This window comes from Agelaius tricolor, unplaced genomic scaffold (assembly GCF_023055355.1).
Source record: "Agelaius tricolor isolate 1412-34295 unplaced genomic scaffold, bAgeTri1.0.p SCAF_1, whole genome shotgun sequence".
Taxonomy (NCBI): Eukaryota; Metazoa; Chordata; class Aves; order Passeriformes; family Icteridae; genus Agelaius; species Agelaius tricolor.
Window position 1 is genome coordinate 79880814 of NW_027269261.1, and position 22474 is coordinate 79903287.

General features: G+C 42.7%; 1 protein-coding gene across 2 annotated transcripts; it reads right to left on the bottom strand.

Annotated features, from left to right (window-relative positions):
* Positions 1-461: 461 nt before the first annotated feature.
* ATP6V1C2 (ATPase H+ transporting V1 subunit C2) lies at positions 462-22015 on the bottom strand. Of its 2 annotated transcripts, XM_071440836.1 has the most exons (13): positions 20902-22015; positions 19875-20092; positions 18660-18727; positions 12298-12383; positions 8169-8263; positions 7380-7471; positions 5057-5155; positions 3947-4015; positions 2933-3025; positions 2429-2522; positions 1994-2091; positions 1441-1570; positions 462-638 (listed from the first exon to the last, which is right to left on the bottom strand). In XM_071440836.1, exons 2-13 carry the CDS (start codon positions 20001-20003, stop codon positions 543-545), a joined length of 1149 nt encoding a protein of 382 aa, XP_071296937.1. In that variant the 5' UTR covers positions 20004-20092; positions 20902-22015; the 3' UTR covers positions 462-542. The 2 variants fall into 2 exon arrangements, with proteins under 2 accessions (XP_071296937.1, XP_071296946.1); XM_071440845.1 differs by lacking the exon at positions 20902-22015 and having other exon boundaries at positions 19875-20458.
* Between the last annotated feature and the right edge of the window lie 459 nt (positions 22016-22474).

Here is a 22474-nt window from a genome sequence, read left to right on the forward strand (position 1 = left end):
CATCCCAGCAGATGAGCGGTAATGGAACTGCTCTAACTGAAATATCTTTGCAAAAACTAAACTCATGAGTACTTGGGACTGTACGCCATATTATGATAAGTTCCACAGCACTTTCCTCTTAGGCTTTTGGGTTTTTTTGTTAAATTAAAGGAACTTTGGGCTTTGCTCTGATGCTTTCTACTTTTTCTGTTTAGATTTTTTTAAGTTTGCTTTGTTAGAAAAAGAGGACTGTACACACCTAGTAGATCCATTAGCCACCATACTTTTTAATTTGTTTTATTCAAGTCCAGTAGATATTCCATCTTTGTAATTTACCAAAAAAATAAATACTACCATAGTACCTCTGCCTCTGAAATATGTTTTTGTAAAACTATGAATAAGAGATAACTTTTACTGTAGTCACTGTAAAAATTACTAGAAGTGGTAGGAAGATCATCCTGCTACAGTATTTGCATTTTAATTTGACTTTCAGGAGCTAAAGATTATTTTACAGTAACATGACAGTCTTGAAACTTAATAGATGAAGCTTGAGCAATTCTTCTTTAACTGCAGTCAAGAAGACTGAGGTCAATCTTGAAATAGACATAAGGATAGTATTCTTGATTGCTTAGTTGTAACCCAGGGATGTCCATGCCAGGCTGCAAAAGGAAGTAACCACTTTAGTTACCAGTAAACCTGCGCAGTTCCAAGCTCCAGGGGATTGCTTTTGTGCTCCTTTCCCACAGGTGCAATGGAGCTTTGTATGTGCCATGCTTAAGGTGAGGAATTCACCACTGAGAATCTGCTCTGCTTCTTGTTTCAGGTTGCCTAATGTAATTAACACTGAGAATTCATGCCTGTGCTGTTACGAACTTGTAGCATTTTTGCTACAGCAACTCATCTCTGTCTTCCCTTTGTGCAATGGGACCCATGCTTGCTGGTTTTAGGCTGTTTTGAAGGCCTGCTACCTCATTTATTGCTTTAGCCTAAATTCTTTTGAATTGTCATTCAAGATATGGGGAAGGAGAAAGCAAGTACTGCTGCTTGTTGAAGGCCTAGTTAATTATAAATGACAACCTTTTACAGAGGACGGAGGTGTGACAGTCCTAGGTCTTAGTTCCAAATTAATTTTTCTTGCTTGTGTTGATCTGAATGTTTATAATAGATTTTAAGCTTTTTATGTAGGCGAACAGCCATAATTGAGCAGACCTGTTTTGTTCTGGTAGCTGTAAACATCAGATGCTTCAACAGAAAATATAAGCAATCTCTCTGCATCTGCATCATAATCTGAGCCTACCCACCTAATCCAGTCTGTAACCAGCTGGCATTAGAGCTGCATCCAGGACTCCTATCATTGCAAGATGGGAGCAGATGCATGCTCTAACCTCAGGACAGTGGAAGTGTTCATTCAGCTAAGCTGAGAGAAGCTACAGCATGTGCACTTGTGGTCCAAATACATACATCCATTATACTTGCTGCTGCAACTTCATCCAGGTGTTTGAAGACCACGTTCAGGACGTCTCTCAGGCGCTTCACAGACTTCCTGTTTGGCTGCAGCAGCATTGCTTGGAAATTCACAGGGAGGCCGTACCTTGGAACACAACATACCTGATCATCTGCTGGGAAGGGCCACAGCTGTCTGCTCGTGCCCTTCTCCCCCTCAGCCTCCAGATATGCCAGGTTGTGTGTTGCAGAAACAACACTGCCTCCTTATTGGAAAGCCTTTTCTTTTTGAAGCCAAAAGTCAACTAAACAGTGTCTTTCTGTTTTCCCCTTCCCTGTAAGTACCCCCAAAAAATCGTTTTTCACCAGATTTGTATGTCACCTTTTTTGTGTTTTGTGGACGTCTATATTGTCTGCTGTGAGCTTCTGGAATGGAGTGTGTAAGGCACACACCTCGAGCAAGACAAAACAAGGTGTGTAAGGGTTCTTCCCACAAAGAAACTGCACCAGGAAGAGAGCTGTACATTTTGACTTCCCCAGGAATCTCTGCCTGCACTCTGTGTGTACTCACCTCAGGACAGATTCAACAAAAACTCTCAAGGCTTTCACATGAATCCAAGCCACAAATGCTTCACTGAAGTTCACCTTCAGCCAGCGTAGTAAGGGGCCCTGTGAGACCAGAACAGTGCTGTGATCCCCTCGCTGAGTGAAGCAGCTCCATAGCCAGCACTGCCACTGAGGCCATCATGGACTGCTGGGATACTTCCCAGGCAGCCTGATAGTAGCTCCCACTCTATCAGAAACTCAAGTGACCTTGGCCAAATCATTATTATTTTTAATTATAATAATTTTATTATTATCATTATATATGCCTCAGTTTTATGGGCTAAATGGAGCTCACCAGGTACAGTTGGAACCATAAAGCCATTTCCGAGAGAGGTGTTTAGGCATCCTGGTAGCAAAGGCTGCCACTATGTGGGCCACCAACTCACAAGGTGGTACTTACATATTGTTGCTTCTTGTCAGAAGCTAATTTCATCAGCTCTTCCTTTTCACATTTCAGTTCCTTTTCATCATAATAAAATTCTCGAACCATGAACCTACAATTGAATGACATTTTGCTCTCACAAGCCTTAGTCCAGGCAATGTGAAACTCATTTCTTTTTTCCGAGGAGAAGCAAGTATGGGAAGTTGCTAGCCATTTAAGCCATTTAACAAGTTAAAGTATGGGGAGGGTAGGAGTTGAAATCACCCCCAGAAGGCCAGCAGAATGAGAGCAGAAAGGGCAATTCCAGGATCTGTAACTTGGAGCTTAAAGAACAGGATCACTCATTCTGCTACCACAGCTCCTTCCCACCCTGCCTTCTCAATGGCTTTAGGACCAACAGAAACACAAGCAGTCAAGAAGTCCTAAAACCAGTGATGGATTCAGCATCCTGCACACACAACAAGCCTCACCTGATCCTCATCTCTTGCTAGCCTGCCCTGCCCAGCAGTCAGGGCTTCTTACCTGTTCTCCCTGGCTTTAGCCTTAAAGTCATCCATCACTTTTCTAAATAAGGTCACAGTGAAGAGTCCTCCCTCTGCATCCTCAGCAATCATTCTGTGGGAGGGAAATCCACTGCTGTGATTTGACATGGCAAATCCCTCATCCCTTTTTTACCTACCTCATCTTCCCCTTTTGCAATTCTTTCTATTTTCATTTATGATATTGAACAACACTCTGCTTTTTCAAAACCTCTGTGACAGAAATAGTGAACAACGACTTTACTTACAATGGCTACTCTATCTCAATGTAAAACTCAATTGGTTTAGTTCCTGAGCCCACTGAATACACACACATCCTGCCTGTCTGATTTTTCTGTGTTTCCTGGTAACATTCCCCCACCTTTACAGGCACTTGTGTTTATATCACAGGCAGTAGACAAGACAGCTTGTTTCTTTCTCTATGCTTTCCACCTTCTGCATTTCAGGTAATACCGTGGTCAGCTTTTGTGCCCTGGACTGGATTTCATAGTCTGCATGAGCTGAGTAATGGAATATTTAAGTCCTAGGAAAGATTTTTTTACCCAAGGTGAAAGGATGAGTTAATATGGTTTTGCTAGTTCAAATGACAGTATGCTGAATTATTCTATGCTACAACAGGAAGCAATTAAAATGCAGATTTAGTGTTTCATCTTTTTATAAAGTACTTTCCATAAAGCTCTATATGATTGCATATGTCTGAACTATACCTCAATTAATGTAATAAATTGCCTGTTTTACACAAAAACAAGCAACAGTCTGGTTGAAAGTAAAAACAAATAGATTACTGGAAAAGAAAAGCTAATTGTAAAAAAACCTGACCTTTCTTTCATCTGTACTTTCCTTCAACAAACTAATTTCTATTTGAATTGCAAATACATTAATGTGGAGCCTATGCATTTAGACTAGTGATTTCCTCTAGGACCCACCAGTCTGAGGGGCTGAAACAAGACAGGGATCTCTGAAACAAACACAGAGCTTAATTTGGAATTTCACTTACTTGGTGGAGCGAGGTACTACCATATCTGAGAGTGATTCATAGGTCTTCTGCCACTGTACGTAGCTTGACCTTTGAGCAACACAAAGCACAGTAAATACCATATACTGGAAAGCAAATTTTGATATATGTAGTTAATTATGCTAATAACTTAGGGTAGAAGGGTTGAACTCTTTGTGCTTGGTTATGTCATTAAAATGCATTAAGCCTCTCCTTATCCTTTCCTCTCCTAGTCACCAGCTGAGGAGATGCTTCCCTCAATACTACAGCCTCAGTCTTCACTTTGGATCTTGGCTTGAGGAACGGTCAGTATCAGGAAACTGATGGTGGGAAGAATGTGGCATATACTTCCAGGCTGCCACACAGTGTCCCAGGCTCCAGGGCCCCTGCACAAGCTGCTCTGGTCCATGGGTAGGTGTGCTACATCTGCTATGTGCAATCCCAGAGCTGATCTGGTGCTAGACTGCACTCATGGTGAATGCCAGCCCTGTGAGAAAGGGAACAAGGGTATGGTAGGAGTTTGCAAAGAGAGAAATCTCTTTTTAGTGTGAATAAACTCACATAATGAAGTCAATAAACGTACATCAGATAGCTTTTTGTGACCTGTTTCTCAGAGACAGAAGAGTGATGGTGCCGTATGTGTGTGTTGGGACAGGGCTATACGGAGAGGAAAAGTTTTGTGTAGGGCTCTGAGGAGAACATGGTGTAACTTCCCCATTGTTAGCAGTCATCCTATGTATGGCCACTTACAAAGGTACAGACAGCAGAGAAAGATTGTGAGTTGAACAGGTCTAATTCCTTTTAGAGACTGGCTAGGCTGCAGTCAAAATCTGGTTTTCTTTTAGTTCATACTATTCCTATCAGGAGATTGAGAACCCACTTGTAACCATGAAGAACCCTCAGGCCAATTGTCCTGCTCCAGCTTTGGCGCAGTCTTTATCTCCCTCTTTTGTGCTAGCACCACTCTTGGCAGAAATTGTTCTTTCTTCTTTGCTAAGGGCTCCACCTGTGTCCCAGCAGGGCACTCATGGGCACTCATGAGCTGCCCCAACCTGACCAGGTGTGGTTGTGGTGTTTAGGCCTGGGACACAGTGCCACCCACTGCTGCCTTACTTTGGCACCACGACGAGCAGCGTGATAAGATACTCAGAATTGAGAACAAAGTCTTCTTTGTGCACAATGTCTGCCAGGGTCCGGGTCAGCAGATTTCCCCTACAGTGAAGAAGACAAAGTAAAAATAACAGTAGCAGGAACTCAGCAGTGGAACATTGGGGTCATTGTGCTGTTGGTGGAGATGCTAATCTATACTGGGGTAGAAGAAGGCCCAGGAAGAGGTGGCTAAAGGACACAGCTACACTTCTTAAATAGCTGTTTTGTTATTTTTACTGCAACTAAAAGACTCAAAAAGTAACTAATACTAAAGGACACAATATTGGTGACTAGTAGGTGTGGGATCTCAGCACATCGTTCCCGATGTCCAGAGATGCCAGGAGAACCCTTGGGGGTCTCGAAAACCCTGGAATGTTGCCAAGAGTGTTTGGTGGCTTGATTTTGATCCATCCACAGAAGTAACAAGAGTCTGAGGACAAGAGAATCACTTTAGAGTACAAGGTGTAAAAGAGACACATTTAGAGGGTGAGATATAGACTTTAAGGTTTTTGGTACAGGGGGGTTATGGAGACAAGATGGAGAGATCGGGGCGTGTCTTGTCCTTCTTCTTTCTTCTTCTTGTCCTCCATCTCCTGTGATGATGTTGGCACTTAGAGATTGGTTTCTGGTGAAGGTGCACTTGCCAACATGGGCGAAAAGCATTGGGAAATAAAGGTAAATATTGTATACGTAGGTTTTAGTATAAAAAGACACGACCGCCCCGTGGGTGGTCAGAGAGTGCCTGTGACTGCCTGCAGATCAGACCTCTGTTGGGCAGACAGAAAAATTTTGTAGATAAGAAATAATAAACAACCTGAAGACCGAAAGCTGAAGAGTCCAGACTCATCCTTTGCATCGCGCCCACCAAAGAACCACTCTACCCGTGTCGGGGCAGAGACAGACAGCCGGACCCGACAAGTAGGAAGCCAGTTTATGCCCTTTATGTAAAACACACCATTCTGCTGCTATTGTTTTTACAGTAAGGGTGTAAATACTTGGGAAGTGCACATCTACTCCCAGTCATCACCACATCTTGTGGGAAGCACCTGCTCTCTCAGGAAGCCTGTTGAGCTGCTTGTGTGACTGTGCTGCAGGCAGAGTGAGCCATGTATGTACAGACCTAAGCCATCACAGCAACCTGGCATTCCTGGACTGCTGCGGACCAGCACGCTGAGACACTCCTGCTGAACAGCAGGGAGAGCAGCAGTCTCATGCACAGGTGGGACCTGCAGGAGGTCTCCACACACTGAGCCCACCTGATCACATTAATTCCTAGGACATGTAGATAGCCAGGGCTGGCTGTATGTGGCTGGAAAGCACCAGGTGTGAAAAGGAGCTGCCCTCCCTGTCACTGGGCAGGAGTGAAGAAGGACCTAAACTAATAGGTTTGGGTTTGAGGTTCCCTGGGCCAGTCTAAATATTAACTAACTGGCTGGTAACTTATTCAATGTTTTTCAACCCAAGCTATTTGGCACTGGTGGACACCAGAGTTGAGAGCATTTAAAGATGGATGGAATGATGACAAGGAGGATTGTTCCTGGCCATGAGGTCTCCATTCTTCTCCCTCTGTAAATTGCTGGAGCCCTGGCCAGCAGGCAGCCACCTGTGCCCTGTGCCCAATCCTGAGTAGGAACAATAGTATATACGAGCATGTGTTGGGTGAGGGCTTGCACAGCATCATCTAAGTTGTTTTAAATTTACTACTTACTGGATTTTACCATTCTCCCTAGTAATATCCTAGAAAAAAACCCAGGTGTCACCACTGACACAGGCAAAGACCATAAGCAGATGAAGACAGGAGAGAGAACATTTGGGAAGCCTGAACAGTGCATTACCTGAACCAACAGAAGAAAAAAAAGAAAACAAAAATATAAAAGTGGGATGCTGATGAGGTGCAGGATCAAGCAAAACAAAGCTGTTTCCTTTGGGAGCTTTGCAAATGCTGTTCAGAACATAGGGCACAGCTCCATGTGGCAAAGGAACCCACCAGTTGACACAGCTCATCTAATTTCTGACTCCCTGAAGTCCCATCAGAGCAAAACAGTTGACTTTTTCCAAGACTGCCTGCTCACAGTGTCAATGAAATCCTATTAGGAACTTCAGTCTCCCTGAGCTGATTTTGAGATATGCTGACCACACCAGCTACCACCTGTTCTCACTGGATCTCTAAATGCTGAGCATGTTCTGAAGCTGGAAAAGTTGTTCCCACCAGAACACAGCAATGGGTGTGAGCACACACTGCCCGCATTTCAGCCACACAACAGCATCCCCAATGCAAAATACTTACATCGTTTTCTTCTCCAGGTTTTGCAAATTTCCTTTAATGTTGTTGTACGCAGCCGATCGGGTCTTCAGGTCTGCTTCTATTTGAGTCACTTGCTAAAACGAAGTGAAAAAAGGGAGTCAATGCAGTGCTTGAGGCCTTGTTCTCACCTCTGTCCCACAACTACCACCTTAACACAGAGACACAGCTGCCAGCTCTCCTAAAACCACCGGCCTGTGGCCAAGAGAGCCAGGGTCAGAGCTCCCCTGGGACAAAGGCCTCTGCAGAAAGTAGGGTTCAGTCAGCTGTTGCTGTTGGTGTGCTAGAGCTGTACCTAAGGGGCATGTTCATGGTTTTATTTGTTACCTACATTGAACAACAGCACATCACGCCTTTCTGAATGAACTGACAGTGTAAATAATTCATTTAGCCTGAAGGCTTTTGATTTAATGTCAGACTAACAATTTCATGAAGAACACCTCTGTAGTGGAGAATATGGCAGTATATATAAAAAAAAAAAAAGAAAATGACAATGGAAGGGATTAAAGTGCACAAAACATATCAATGTACTCTACTGAATCTGATAAAGGACCATATACTTACAGACTGAATAGATTTCAATATATGTATCATTATTTTAATTTTTACTGCAATAGTAATATCAACTGCTTCAGTACAAAGTGTGTGCTTCTGAGCTTGTTCCTGCCTAAACCAAAGGCAAAGGCTCCTCTCCCACCATGAGGGGAGGGATCACAACCAGTCAAAAGACACACTTCCCCATGCTGACATCATAAAATCTGGAGTACACCTTACCTTTGCTAATGCTTCTGATATATTCTTCAGCGGCTGCTTTATGGGGTATTTGGCCATGTCCCACTCAAACCGTGTCAAGTAGCTAATGAGGTCAACTGAAAATAAAGAGAGATGTATGAAAGCAGATAGTGTACCAGATGGCAGGTCAAGCTTTGGGGAGTAGTCCCCAGCTATAGCTTAGGCATAGCTCTGATTAACTTTAGAGCATTAACCAGAAGCCCACTTCTCAATTCTTATAGAGATTTGATCTAGATCAAATATGCACAGATCCTATGCCCAATCTAATCAACTTCCTAAACATCTCCAAAAGTTAAAAGTTAAACCAAAAATCTTTTTTGCATTACACCTAACAGTACAGAGAAAGTGTAAAATTATCTGTATCAGTGGGACACAGCAGTGTACAGCTACTCTTCTTCACAGTAAAAACAGTTCAGTGTAATCTCAATCTAGATTTCTGCAATATGCCTGAATTTAATCCCAGCAACAGCTATCAGAAAAATACTTTGTGCCTGGGATCAGCAGTAATATTCAGGGTTGCTGAGAGCCTGATCAAAGGTACTAAGACCATAACAGATGTCACTTCTCTGTGATTCAGTCAAGTGCTCACTAGAAATCAAACAAATGCAGGTGTGATGAGGAATTCCTCATTGACTTCGCACACAGAGGTCCCCATTTCACACAAAGCTAGAAGCTATTTATATAATGGATAAATCCAGTCACAGCATCCAAGAACAGAAATTCACAGCAAGGACCTGTGCATGCAACCCCCAAAATAAAGCACCCTTGGACCACAGGGACCCACAGCATCTTTCCAGAATGAAGGGGAAATGAACACATACAACACCCAGCTCCTAGAACAAGGTTTTCCCGTTTCACTGTTTGAAGATCAAGGGCTCTTAATGTTAGGAAACATTAAGGCTTACATTATGGTACCAAATAAAAAATTCTCCTCCAGCAGCTCATGAAATCAAACAGTTCTTTGTCTGAGTCCTGAGAGCCTTTGGATGCTGAACTCACCACTACAGAGTGTTCTTGCAGACCTTTCTAGGATGGGGTAAAGTCATGCATCCTGCCACAATGAGAAGGGCTGGAACTGCCCCCCCAGAAAGTTAGGGAGACAAGGGGAAGGCAGCAGGCAGGGTCTCAAGGTCTAGACAAGGAGGCCAGAGGCATGTCACCTAAAGGGTGGGCTTCCTTCCAGACCAGGAGAGTAGATATGGAGAATGTCTGGGAAGTTGCTCTAAGGTGATAGGGAGCAAAACAAGGTCAAGGTGACAAGTAAAAGGACATGCATGCTGGGGCACTTCAGTGTTCTTTGCTGCCTTGTTCAGAGAGTTAATTCAGTCCCACAGCAAGGTCTGAGCACAATTTCTTATGGGCTAGACTTTGAGGTTTAGGGGAAAACTTTTTGAACCAAGATGCCTGAGAAGGAATGTGAAAAACTGTGTAATTGCCATACTACCAGGCTGAGGGTACTCTGCAGTCTCATGTGATACTGAATACCCTTGGCAGGAGAGCACTATCCTTTCCATGGGCTTCTCTCACCCCACAACAGAGTCAGTTTACCCTATTAGATTTCCAAAGCATGGAAAATCTTATGTTAGGAGAAATAGGCTTCTTAGCAAGAGATAAACTGCCTGGAAGGCAGAGAGCACTTGCCATGGCAGTGTTCTCCCCCTCTTGCAAAACCACAGCTGTGTCAACGTCCCCCACATTCAATGGTCAAGAGTCATAGGGCAAAGATCCAACCCTTCCTGCTAATACCCCATCAGGAACGAGCAAATTTTCCTGCACAGGGAGGGTGTAGAAAAGGGGCAAAACAGCAGAAGACTGGGAGAGCTATGACACAGCTGCTGCATGCACAGTTCTCTGTTGATGCTTGCTCGTGATCTCTGTGGGGAAGGCAGACAGGTCAAAAATACTTCAGCAACAAAGTTCACACAGCATTTTCAGCATAGGGTACACAAGGATTTCACAGGCTCTTTAAAGACAGACACTGACCGATTTATAGCTGATGAGATATAAAAGTTCCCTGAAGAACCTCACATGTCCTTTCTATCCTCACATTCCTTGAATCTCAGCAGCATCCAAATGTTGGGTAGTTGAGCACTGCATGAGTTCTCAGCCCAGTTTTTCAAGCTCACTCCTGAGTGAGCCTGCCAGTGGTAGCTGGCACTGGTGCAGGTTAGTTAAGCAGCCTGATCCTGGGGATGGAACAAACTACTGTGAACTGGCACAGCTGTCTTTAAAATGCCAAGCAGCCCCAGCACCCTGATGCTCCTGGAATGTCATCCCTCATTTATGGAACCTGTTGAGTCACTTCTAAAAGGCTTCACACAGCTGCCCACCCAGGAGAGATTATTCCTACCAGCTCACAGCTGCCCAGGGAACCCACAGCCTGCATGTCTCACAATCTAACTTACATACCAGCTCTAAAACACAATGTTAAATACTTCCTCTCCAAAACACTCAATTCTTCAAAATTGTTATGCTTCTCATTTTGCTTTGTTTTGGGCTCACTATAAGGAATGGCTCCACCACTTACCAAATTTTTTAATTCATTTAGGTTTAACATTTCCATAAATGGAAGAGAATTTGGTACGAATCTTTGAAGGACAGCTTTACTTACATTTCAAGAAAGGTTGTTTATGCTGTTATGATATATTAAAAGTTTCTATATTACACAAGCACACATTTCCCTCTATAAGAGGAAAATTTGCATGTGGCTGCTTTCAACTGTTATCCACTGGAAAGCTGAGTGTGTGTGTGTGTGTGTGTGTGTGCAAGTTCATGTAACTAAAAGTGCTGTATTTTTTACTATTTTGCATTTTTGTTCCTAAAAATCTAGCAAAAAAACTTTTTAGACACATAGACACTACCAACTGCTATTGGGGTTATATACACATGAGCTAAAGCCAGTGTTACTTAAAACAATCTTGGGATGGTCAAATAGTATGAAATAGGACTGTGCAACAAGAAATCATGTCTTATAATTTTGTTTCTGATTTCACAGCTGCAAGAAAGTGTTCAACTTTATAGTTCTTTTACTAATCAGAAAGGGAAGGAGGAAGAATTGGTCCAGTAAAGTTGCTGATGCTTATGAAGACTGACACTGGAATATATTAGGGGAATCCTCATATACTAAAGCTAACTTCATTTTTTAAGATGCCGTCAGTAATCTTAAAAAGATTAATGCCCTAATTCAATATGATTTGTTTGGATGACCAAACCCAGGCAGAGAAATTAGTAAGACATGCAAGTAATTTCCATATCCTTCTAATAGAACACATGCAGAGCTGATAGGGAAAAAATTGGTGTAAAAAGGGGAAACAAAGGAAATAAACGAAACCTGTTGTTTCTCAAGTCATAGGGATATCGTGATCAAGCTATGAGGTTGTTACTTGAGAAATCCATCGTAACCTGATCACTGTATCTCTACAACCAGACCAAGACTTGTGTCTAGCACTAATATACACAAATGCATGCATGTAACAACACCACAACCATCAGTCCTCAACATACTTTGGAGACATTTCATTTTATCCTTTAGCCCTGAAACACAGTAAATGGGATTATTGTATTTCTTGAACATTTGCAGCCATCAAGCATCAGTTTTATATCATTCAAGGACATTTCTAAAAGAACTTCCTCCCCATCCTTTATTAATACAGGTCTGAAGTACAACATTGCAGACAAAGGGAGATGGAGTGTACACTCTTACTTTATCCAAAAGCATCATGCTGTAAGTCTGTAATCAGTATGCATACCACATCCAATTTTGTTGTATTTTTCCAGAATAGCTGGGGAATGCAAATTACTGACAGATCACTGACAGTTGTCACACAACCATACAGAATGTGATTTAGGTGCCCTTAAGAAATCAAGCCCAGGCAGGGCACAGGAGTGTGCTAAGTCATGTTAGGAGTGAACAAGGATGTCTCTTACTTTTATCTTCACTCCAAAGTCAGCTTCTGCTGAGAAAAATAGGAGCAGGCTAGACACGTTCTTATAAAATGTTGCTGATGGTTGTCCTTTCTGAAGTGTGAGGGTTTCAATTCCACATATTCATATTCTGAAGCAAGCAAAAGCAGCATCAATGCATTTAAACCCCCACATTCACAGCACCTACCTCCATTGGCCAGAAGATTTTCCTGGACTTTGTCTTTTGAGTCCTCCATAACTTCTCCTATGTACTGGGCTATTTTCTTTATTACACTTAAGTGTAACAAAAGAAGCTTTGTTAGCAAAGAAACAAAATTATTAAAAAACAGTTTCACAGTGATCTAATAAACACAGAAATGCCCAAACAAAACATTTCTGAAGAAAGGCAGGTTAATTTGCAATTCAAATTATAATAAAAAATCTAGGACACAATGCAGAACTAAATGTCTTACCTCTAAATACACTGATCTCTGCAAAAACAGAGGTAATGTCATTTTGCCTGTGTTCTGGACTTAGAGAATATCAAGATTCAGTCTTCTGTACACTCATTTTATGCATAGGAGAAACCAGAAGGCAAGAATGGCAAGAAACTCATGTTTAAAACCCCCAAGGCAATGAAGGCAAAGGAGGCTACATAGAGACACTAAAGATCTGTTCCATAGGATGCTAAAGAAATCCTTAGAGCTCCCTGAGAAAAGGTTCTAGAAAATACTCAGGGGAAAATAGCAGTGTTATCTTGCTTGATGGGGAATTTTTTTCTTATTCCTTTTCTTTGCAGGACTCCTTCTCTCTTCTCTTTCAGCATGGTGGACAAGACACTCCTTTAAAGTGTAGGAGAGCTAGATTCAAATCCTTCCACCCAGGCCAGAGTAGTGATTTGTGCAGAGACACCCCCCCACCCAGAGAACACAGTCTCCACTGTGCCATGTAGGAGCATATAACATAAGTATATAAAGGTAGTATAGAAAGTAATCTTACCCCCTAAAGAGTTGCAGCTGAGCCCCAATTATTAGAGATTGGGAACAGGCCTGATTTTACCAGGCCACAGCTGTAGCCAATCAGAAGAGTGTTATAAAAGAGTGGATCGGTTGGTTGAGGGGAGCTGGAGTCAGTTGGCTGCTGTGAGGACAAGGATGGGTTAGTGCCTAGAGGAGATGCCTACAAGAAACATCAAGGAGGTATGCAACCTTTGCAATGTAATGATAATAGAACGCTTGCACTATAATGACAACAAATGGTGATCCTGACATGATTTGAGAAAAAGAGCTTAAATACGAAACTATGTGGCTCTGTAGATTCAGGGAAACAGGATTCAACTGTATAACCCCGTAGATTTGGGGAAAGGACTTGAATACTAAACTATTGGTAAAAATATATCAATTGCAGCTATTAGTATTTGTTAAATATGAGTATAAAAGATTTTGAAGATAAGTACTTTGTAAACTGAGAAAAGCTGCAAAACTGAACCAACACTCAGAAATATATATATATTTGTACTATATATAATATGTTGTCTGAACATTTGTATAGCTCTTAGTTCTAAATGAAATATATGAATGTGTCATAATGTTAATTTATTTGAATATGTCTTTCTAGGAATGCTGCAACTCTGTAATTAAAAGAAAAAGGGGGACTTGTAGGGGGATAGAGCACAAGTAAATAAAGGGAGTATAGAAAGTAACCTTACTCCCTAAAGAGTTGCAGCTGAGCCAATTATTAAGGATTAGGAGCAGGCCTGATGTTAACAGGCCACACCTGTAGCCAATCAGAAGAGTGTTATAAAAGAGTGGATTGGTGGGAACTGGAGTCAGTTGGCTGCTGTGAGGACAAGGAAGAGTCAGTGCCTGGAGGAGCTGCCTACAAGAGATATCAAGGAGGTATGGAACTCTGGCAATATGGAACCCTTGCAATGTAATGACAATAGAACTCTTGCACTATAATGACAACAGTGCTACTTGTTCTTTGCTCATTTTAAGAAATGGATTAATCAAGTCCCTCTAGGAGTAGCTCCCTCTGTCTCTAGTCAAAGTACCTGTCTCATACAGGCTGCAAAACTTTCTGTTTAAGTATCCTTCTACACTCAAAAATATTCACAGAATTTGGCCTGTGGTTCCCTAACTGTCCTAGGTTGACTGCACCTTGTAAAGAACCCAGAAGCTACAAGGTTACTGCCTGACCATTAAATTGGTGGAAACACAAAGTGGACATAATCTTTGGCCTTGTGACAGGGAGTGTAACAGCAGGCTTCATTTCCACTTTATTTTTCTTTCTTTCCTTACTAAGAGGAGACTACTACAGCTGCAGATGAGCTGGAGACTGAAAAGGCATCTACAGTGTTTGGACACTGTTATGTGGATGGACCATGTGGTGTTGTGACCAGTCCTGTGGTTTTCAAGAGCCGAAAAAGGACTTTGGGTAAGGTATATATACCAGGAAAGCATCAAAAAAGAGGATTTTTCTTTCATGTGCTGCAAAGCAGTTGCATCTATCTTTGTTACTGTGAAGAAACTTAGAGTTTTGGGAAAGGTTTTCCAGTCCTATGATAGCTAGGAAAAGTCTGAGACTGCTGATGCTGCCAAGAATGCAATACTCAAAATTTGTGCTGTTTGTGGTCAATTCAGTTGGAAGAAGAGAAGATCTTGTGGCTTCAATATATAAAGGGCTCCTATAAGAAAGTTGGACAGAGGCTTTTTACCAGTGCCTATAGTGACAGGACAAGAGGCAACAATTTTAAACTAAGAGAAGATTTAGACTGGACATAAATTCTTCACTATGAGGGTGATGAGGCATTGGCACAGGTTGCCCAGGGAAGTTGTAGATGCCCAGCCCCTGGAAGCATTCAAGGCCAGGTTGGATAGGGGTTTGAGCAACTTAGTTTAATGAAAGGTTTTCCTGCCTATGGCAGGGGGTTGGAACCAGAGGATCTTTAAAGTAGCCTTTCAACTCAAATCATTCTTCCCATGACCCTGGACAGAGGCAATTCAGAGTGCCTGTAGGAGGAATCTATACTACTGTGCTCCAGTTCACCTCCCTTTCTCAGAGCTGCTGTATTGTTTCACCACCTGGCTGCAGCCCCATAGAGACCCAGCTGAGGCTTGTTAGGGTACAGCACCTGTTTCCCACACTCAGGCTGGGGGGGGGTTTGAGGGATCCAGGCAAAGCTTCCCTGACAATTGCAACCTTACCAAGCACTTCTGCAAATTTCAGCTTGTAGATAGAGCTGGGTTTTGTCTCCCAAAGAACATGTAACAAGACAGCAGTTGGTAAAACCAACAGCATAGCAGAGGTTAAAGACATTATGGAGAAAGCAGTTCACAGGGACATGTATAAACCAGGAGCTTCTCCAAAGGGCCTGAGCTGCTTTCATGACTCTTGAGTGCATCTGGTGGCTGACAGACAGGTGGGAGACAGCTCTGGCCTCTCTCCATGGATATGGGGGGGGACAGGTGTGTGCTCTCATGCACCTGACAGTCCTACCTGCCCAGGCAAGGCTTGGCTCCCTTCCCACCCACACATCCCGTGGTCCCTGCAGCAGGATACAGCCACACTGTGTGTAATACACTGTGCCAGAGGAATGTTCTCCAGTCCTGCCTTAGCCTCTGTGCCTTGCATTGCATCCTGTGAAAGCAAGTGGGATTCACTCACCCAGTATATTTCCCATGCAAAGACAGAACCTATCCCCTCCACACCACTGATGTCTGGAGCAAATGACAGGAATCAGACCCCTGGAGGAGCCCCACTGACATCCAACAATAGACAGTTTTCACAGCCAAGTATCAGATATCTGCCTTTAGATAAGATGAATCCCATCTTGAGCAAATATCTTGATCAAATGATGCATTATAAAAAGAGAATTTCAGCAAAACTGCTTCAAGAAGTAGTAATAAAAATCTGTAAAAGGAGTAACTCCATTTAACCTACCATTATGTCTTGAGACTAATGTTTTGCTTCTGCAATGGCTGCAATGTCTTTAGCTTCCAAAAAAAAAAAAAAAAAGTCTAACACTCTTTAAATGATACTGAGAAAGAAAGGGTGCTACCCACCAGGCCTCCAAAACACTGCAGGGAGCAGAAGTCCTGCAATCTGAGGCCACTCCCAGGTATGCCACTGACCTAGCACCAGAGAGAACCCCTGGGTAAGAGTGACCGAGGAAACTGTCAGCTTTTGAGAGAGCTCCACGCTACCACAGGATGACATGGAAAAACACTCCTCCTCCCTGTGTAAATAAATAATAAAAGTATGTGGAAACAATAGCTCCTGCAAACTCTTGCCCCTTCTCTGCTGTCCTGGCAGGAGGCAGCGCTGACAGGTTTGCACTGCCTGGCTTTACTGGCAGCTGTGTTTATCCAGCAACAGTTCAGCAGGCAGCTCTTTCACAGAACCAGGAACATAAATGCTCAGGTCATCTGAACAGGCTTGTAACCCTCTGGATGCCATTTACTTCAACCAAGTGAGAGTGCCTGGCATTTTAACCCTTGAATCACAATTTAGACATAAAACCTGAGGCATTTATTTAATGCAAAATGCTTTTGTATGCCCTTGTGGGACTCAGTCTGCTAATACATCTGATTCTTCTGTTATTCTCTGTTACTACTCTAATGTATTTTTCTTATTTTTCCAAACATATTTCTTATTGTTAAATCTTGATTTTTTCCTGATTACCTATCTTGACAGGCAAATGAGACAAACAGGAAGAGTCCTTGCCTCAGCAGATTACAGTGGATGGGCCTCACTGACCCCTTTGCTCTGTGTCCCTAGAGCCCATCAGAGGGAAAGAGTCATTACTGGCATTAAAGGGACAATTAGTGGAGTAAAGTGGTGTTCAGCTTGAACAAGCAGCTGTATGGTGCTGGCAAGTAAAGACAAAGATAACAGGAGCCAGTGAGCCAAAGGAGCTCCTACTGACATTTCACTTCTAACTGCCCTCCACGATCTTACATGGATTCTGAACTCAGCTTTTCAGAACTCCTAATGCTTCACAAAGCTGGGAATTAGTTATGCCTTTCTGAAAAATCAGTTCTGATAATTTCTGGCAGCCCTCAAACCCAGAACACACAGCTGCTTCCTATCCGCTACCCTGATTAGAGAGACAGAATCACAGAATATTCTGAGTTTGAAGAGATCCACAAGGATCAGCAAGGATCATCCAACACTTTCCATTAGAACAGATAGCAGGTATGGGCACTGTCTCTCCCCAAACTTGCCCCCCTTTCCACTTCCTCAAGAATCTCTATAATTGAAGAAACTGGAACATGTTTCAAAGAATATGGGGCAGTATCTTTGGCAGGGTCACAATGGAGATGGTTTTGTTGACAAATTAAGTTGCTTTGCCTTGCTTAAAGTCCTGAAGAATCAGTATGGTTTAGTTTTAGGTAGTTCTGTGAGGAGCAGGGTGTTGGACTCAATGATGGTGATGGGTCCGTTTCAACTCGAGATATGAATCGCATCTATGATTCTAAAAGATCAATCTTGTGTGCAAGCCAGAATTATCATATGCAATCATTCTAATACAACCCTTGTGTAGCACTGTAGGAAAATCAGGAAAAAAAATCCTATGGAGAAATGTATTCTAGCAGACCAACATTCACCTAAACTGCCTAGCATAGATGCAAACAGTTTATATCAGGGTTTCTGTAGGTTTTTGCAACTGCCACACAAAGATCTATGTAAGGATTGAGCATATTTAGACAGAAAATGCTTATCAGTCTGGACTGGGAGAAAAAAGGCAAAAAGACCCAGAGCTAATGCATGTGTCTGTGACCAAAACTAGGTAAGCTGCCAAAGCAAAAAGTAGAACAAAGCAGAAAAACCCAGCAGTTTATACCTTCATTGCCTCAAAGTCTACCTTGTGCTATGAAGTATCTTAAAACCTGTCATTTTCTTAGCTTGCTGTACTACATTATTCTTTTGTATGCCCAGGTCACTTTGTCCCAAAAGGCAGACTTGGTAATTGTCAGCAGGGAGATCATGTGAGTCTTTGCTGAAATAGGTTCGATGCAATATGAGTCAATATTCTGGTTTTTAAGGAGTTTAAAAGCCTGAGAGGGAGCAGTCTGGACTTCATTCAAATGAATATAATCATTAGAGGTCCTCTATCTGGTTGAAAAGGGATAGAAGGTTCAATAGAAATATTCTGTCAAAACAAGATCAGGGAGGGCTTCACATTCTCTAAATGTTGTTTTATCAAGTTTCTGGATGAGGTGGGAGGATGTTCTTTAAAATAAAAACAAAAGCACAAAACAAAATAACCCCACAACCCACCATTTAAAAGTTTCCTTATGAGACACAGCTTCCCTAGCACTGCCACTCAAATGCATTGCTGTGCTGACAAAGCAACCATGGATATAATTAATCTAAATTTTAAGGAATGAGTCTTTTTTTGTGATAGCTCCATGACAATCAACACAAGGGTTAAATAAAGCCTATCCATTTTAGTCCAGTTGTAGTCCAGGCTGAACTGAGTCAGACCAAGGTGAACACAAGGACATACCATCCCATAAAAACAATGTCTGTTTCTCATTTGTAGGTGGTGTATAAGATCTATTTTACCTTTCAGCAAAGGTATCAAGTTTTCCCAACTCATCTGACAGACCAACAAGAGCATCCAGTGTCCCCACCTGTGCAAAAGATGAGAATTAGGTGAAAGATGCACAACTCTGTCTAAGGCTTTTGTTGGCAGAGCCTTAAGGGGACTGACTTGTCCTTAGTACACATGAATTTAACAGTTTGGCAGAACCTTATTTACTTGGTGGAAAATAGTAGCAATTCCTTTACCCAAGAGCTAGGGCATAAAAAGCCTTTTCCAATACAGGAAAAAAGTATGTGTAATCTCAAGATTACACATCAGTGTCTTTCTTCCTGTTTTCACTTTGTCCTCTATCATCAAGCTCCATAGAATAGTCTTTAACAAGACAAAATAGTGACTGGAAAAGCACACAAATAATGCACAGATACAAACAAGTCAGATGTACTAGGAGAACAAAGGGAAACCACTTATTCAAAAGTGGGTATCTGTCTGTGTTTCTGTTATTACCAAAGCAAGTCTCTCACAAAGTCATTTCTGACCAACATCTGCTTTTTGAATCACTGTCAGTCATAACCCCATATTTATCATATTGCAGCATATTGCCAAACCTTTTCTTGTAATGTTGCCAGCTCAACATTATGTAGGGTCAATCTAAGGGAGAAGAAATAAATTTTACGTGGAACAAATAGAATGGAAATGGGCATCTTCAGATACTCCAAATGCTTTACTTCCTTCAACATAAGCAGATTCTCACCACCACCAATGGGGTAAGGTCCACAGAAGATAAAAATAAGGTCCATGGATGATAAAAATCTTATCAATCTCTTTTTTGTGCACACAAAAAAGCAACACTCTTTTCTCTGTCAGTAGTCTTGCTGCAATGGCTGTGGATAGTCAGCTGCTCCCTTTGCATTAGCAATCCAAGACGTCCCATGCTGTATGACTTTGATGACTAGGAGCACATTGTACATGGAATGCAATAAATCAGCTATTTAACATCTCACTCATGTTTACTCCTTATACATCTACCCTTCCAATGTGAAGAGCAGCTTCAAGAACAATGACTTATTTCTCTCTGATCAATTTTCAGTTGACTGAACACAACTCATCCCCCAACCACAGACTCCTTCTACGCTCTGCATATTATCCCAAATGATAAATCCCATATTTATCCCAAAAGTCTTTAGCCCTGGCTAATGCTGCTGTTTTGCCCATACACAAACCCCTTCCTCACTTACCTTTAAGTCTGGAATATGGAATTTACTGTTGCTGGACAGGTTGGATTTAGATGTCACAGTGTTCATTCTCTCCCATGCCTGCAGATTTGTTTTGTCTCCTGGGGCAGAAATTAGCCAGAACTCCGACATGATCTAATATTTTCCCTTCACTGCTGGTCACTGTAGAAACTCAAAGCAGGTAAGTGGCTAAAAGAGCACCACAAAAAATGTGTCCTTCCCTAAGAACAGAAAGAGTTAGAACAGATCACTGATTTATTTTCTTCAGAAACACCAGGAGAATTGAGTCAGTTGTGCGTCTCAGGCTGAAATGGAACATGACCTTCTCCAGAATGTCACGGAAAGAGTGTGGCTGTTCCTTCCTTCTCAGGATTGTTCCATCCAGTTTCTGCATGAAGAAATTAAGCTTCCTCCTCCCCTTTTCCCTCCCAGTCTGTTCCATTTGCCTTGTGCTTTAAGTTCAGTGCCTGTTGGGGAGCTTGGAGGTTTCACCAAACCACCCAAAAGTAATAAAGGATTTCTGCTTGATAAATATTCTCTCTCAAATTGTTGGACATTTGCAAGGAAAAATGAAAGCAAGACCTCTGCTAAACATAGAGGCTGCAAAAGATGCCACTGGCAGGACAGAATATTGCTCTCCTCTGTGTTTTTTCCTCCCAGGCTCGATAGTAAGGAGCTGGAGGAAGGCAAGCCCTGGCGTACAGGGACGGTATCGGCAGAGCCACACAGATGGAACAGTAGCGAGAACAGAGGGACAACTACTGTGGTACGAAGCAAAGAGATGAGGGCAGGAGAGCGAGCAGCTGGCACCACACCGCAATCCTCCGTTCCTTCCCGAGCTCCCGCGGAGTATCCCCGCCACACGTCCTGCTCTCAGGTGTGCGGGACAGGGCGGGTGCGGCACCCGCGCCGGGCCCCGCCGTGCCCGAGCGCTGCTAGCTCGGCTGTGAGGGGCTCCGCGGGGCACTGCCCGCTGCCTCTCCTGCCCGCTGCTTTACCTGCCCGCTGCCTCCCCTGCCCGCTGCTTTACCTGCCCGCTGCCTCTCCTGCCCCTGCCGCTCCCCGTGCCCGCGCCGCTCCCGGCGGCTCCCGGCGCGGCCGTGCCCGGAGCGGCGGCCGGGCAGGGCCGGGGCGGAGCGCAGCGAGGCGGCCGCCGCATCCACGGGTGGGTGCAAGGGGCCGGGGCTCCCTCCCGGAGCACAGGGAGCTGCTGCGCCTGGTGCCCTAAAAGCTCTGTCACACCTCTGACTAGGGCAGCTTTGCATCTCCTTGCTGTCTTTTAAACTGGCACAAATAATGCAGAAGCCATTTGTTTTTATTAAACACTGACTACCTTCAGCAAGTCTGAATCTTTTGGAATAATTAAAGACTTCTAGGAAACTCTTGTTTCCGGCACTTCCCTAAGTGCTTCACATAACAAATATGTGGTGCAGGAGTCTGCAAAATAACGATGGTTACGTTCCTGGTGATGCTTCTTCTTTCATGTGTAGCTGTGGCTTTAAGTCATTAGCAACCCTTGAGCTTGTCTTACATTGCCTTAAGCTTGGTTAAGACATTGGGAGTATTTCACAGGTTGTGTGGAATGAAGTCCTCCAGGCATTTCTAATCCAGGTATGCTCTGAAGGTAACAAGTGTCTAAACACTGGGTACCTGCCTCTGAGAGGCATCTCTGCAAGAGAGAGTCGAGCCCCCTCACTGGGGGTTATCCAGTTCTCATCTTCCAGCTGAGTTGTCTAATACTTAGGAGTATTTGTCATACTTAGGCAAACTCTGCTATTACTGGGGGCTTATTTTCTTCCAAAAATGGTGTATTTTTAACTCATGTTTTTTTGTAAATGAAGCCCCTACAAGAAATTAAACAGAAGGATGCTCTTGGTTTTCCACATGACCTGTCATAAACTGAGAGGGTTTGAGATGCTGGGGGCAGGCAGGTCTGGTCATGCACAGAAGCAGAGCATTTGACACTTCCAAGAACCTTAAATGAAGACCCCTGAAAGATTTAAGTGTCTTCAGGACTAGGAAGAAGCAGCTGATGTAAGGCATCCTGAATGATGCCATGTAAATAATGCTTTAGGTAGCTAACATGTAGGTCAAGGTATTGGACCCTAAATGTTTAGATTCTTTAGGTTAGCCAAAGATTCCTCCTTTACTTCTCTTTAACATTTTTAGTGATATATAAAAAGCAATTCATGTGTGGAGGAAGCGAGTCTCTACTGAAAGCACTCCAGAAAAAGACACTGAGAAGATTTGTAGCTGAAATAACCATTTTCTAGGGATTTTTTTGTTTGCTTTTTTTTTTTTTTTCATTTCTAGGCTAATTAAATGTTCAGTTCTCATAACTGCTATGATTCTAATTCTTTTCAATCATTGGGCATGACAAAAGTCTTCCAGAAGTTATGGGAAAAAAATGAACATATTGATCTGTGAGATAGCACTCACAGAAGAAGTAATTATTGTCTAATCCTTCTTTTTTGTTTGTTTTTTTAGACTATACATTTTAATAATGAAAACATACTTAACTGGTGTTTAAGTATCTACATCATACATATCTTTACCCAAAGCTTACAGGTCTGAAAAGTACAGTAGACCTGATCACCTAGATA

Bases quoted from the DNA above. Each gene is read 5' to 3' on its own strand.
- ATP6V1C2 (XM_071440836.1), bottom strand. From the start codon at position 20,003: ATGTCGGAGTTCTGGCTAATTTCTGCCCCAGGAGACAAAACAAATCTG. The intron at 5,156-7,379 runs GTAAGTATTTTG...TCTTCACTGTAG, and splicing joins AACCTGGAGAAGAAAACGAT to GGGAAATCTGCTGACCCGGA. The intron at 4,016-5,056 runs GTAAGGCAGCAG...TGTTGCTCAAAG, and splicing joins CTGCTCGTCGTGGTGCCAAA to GTCAAGCTACGTACAGTGGC.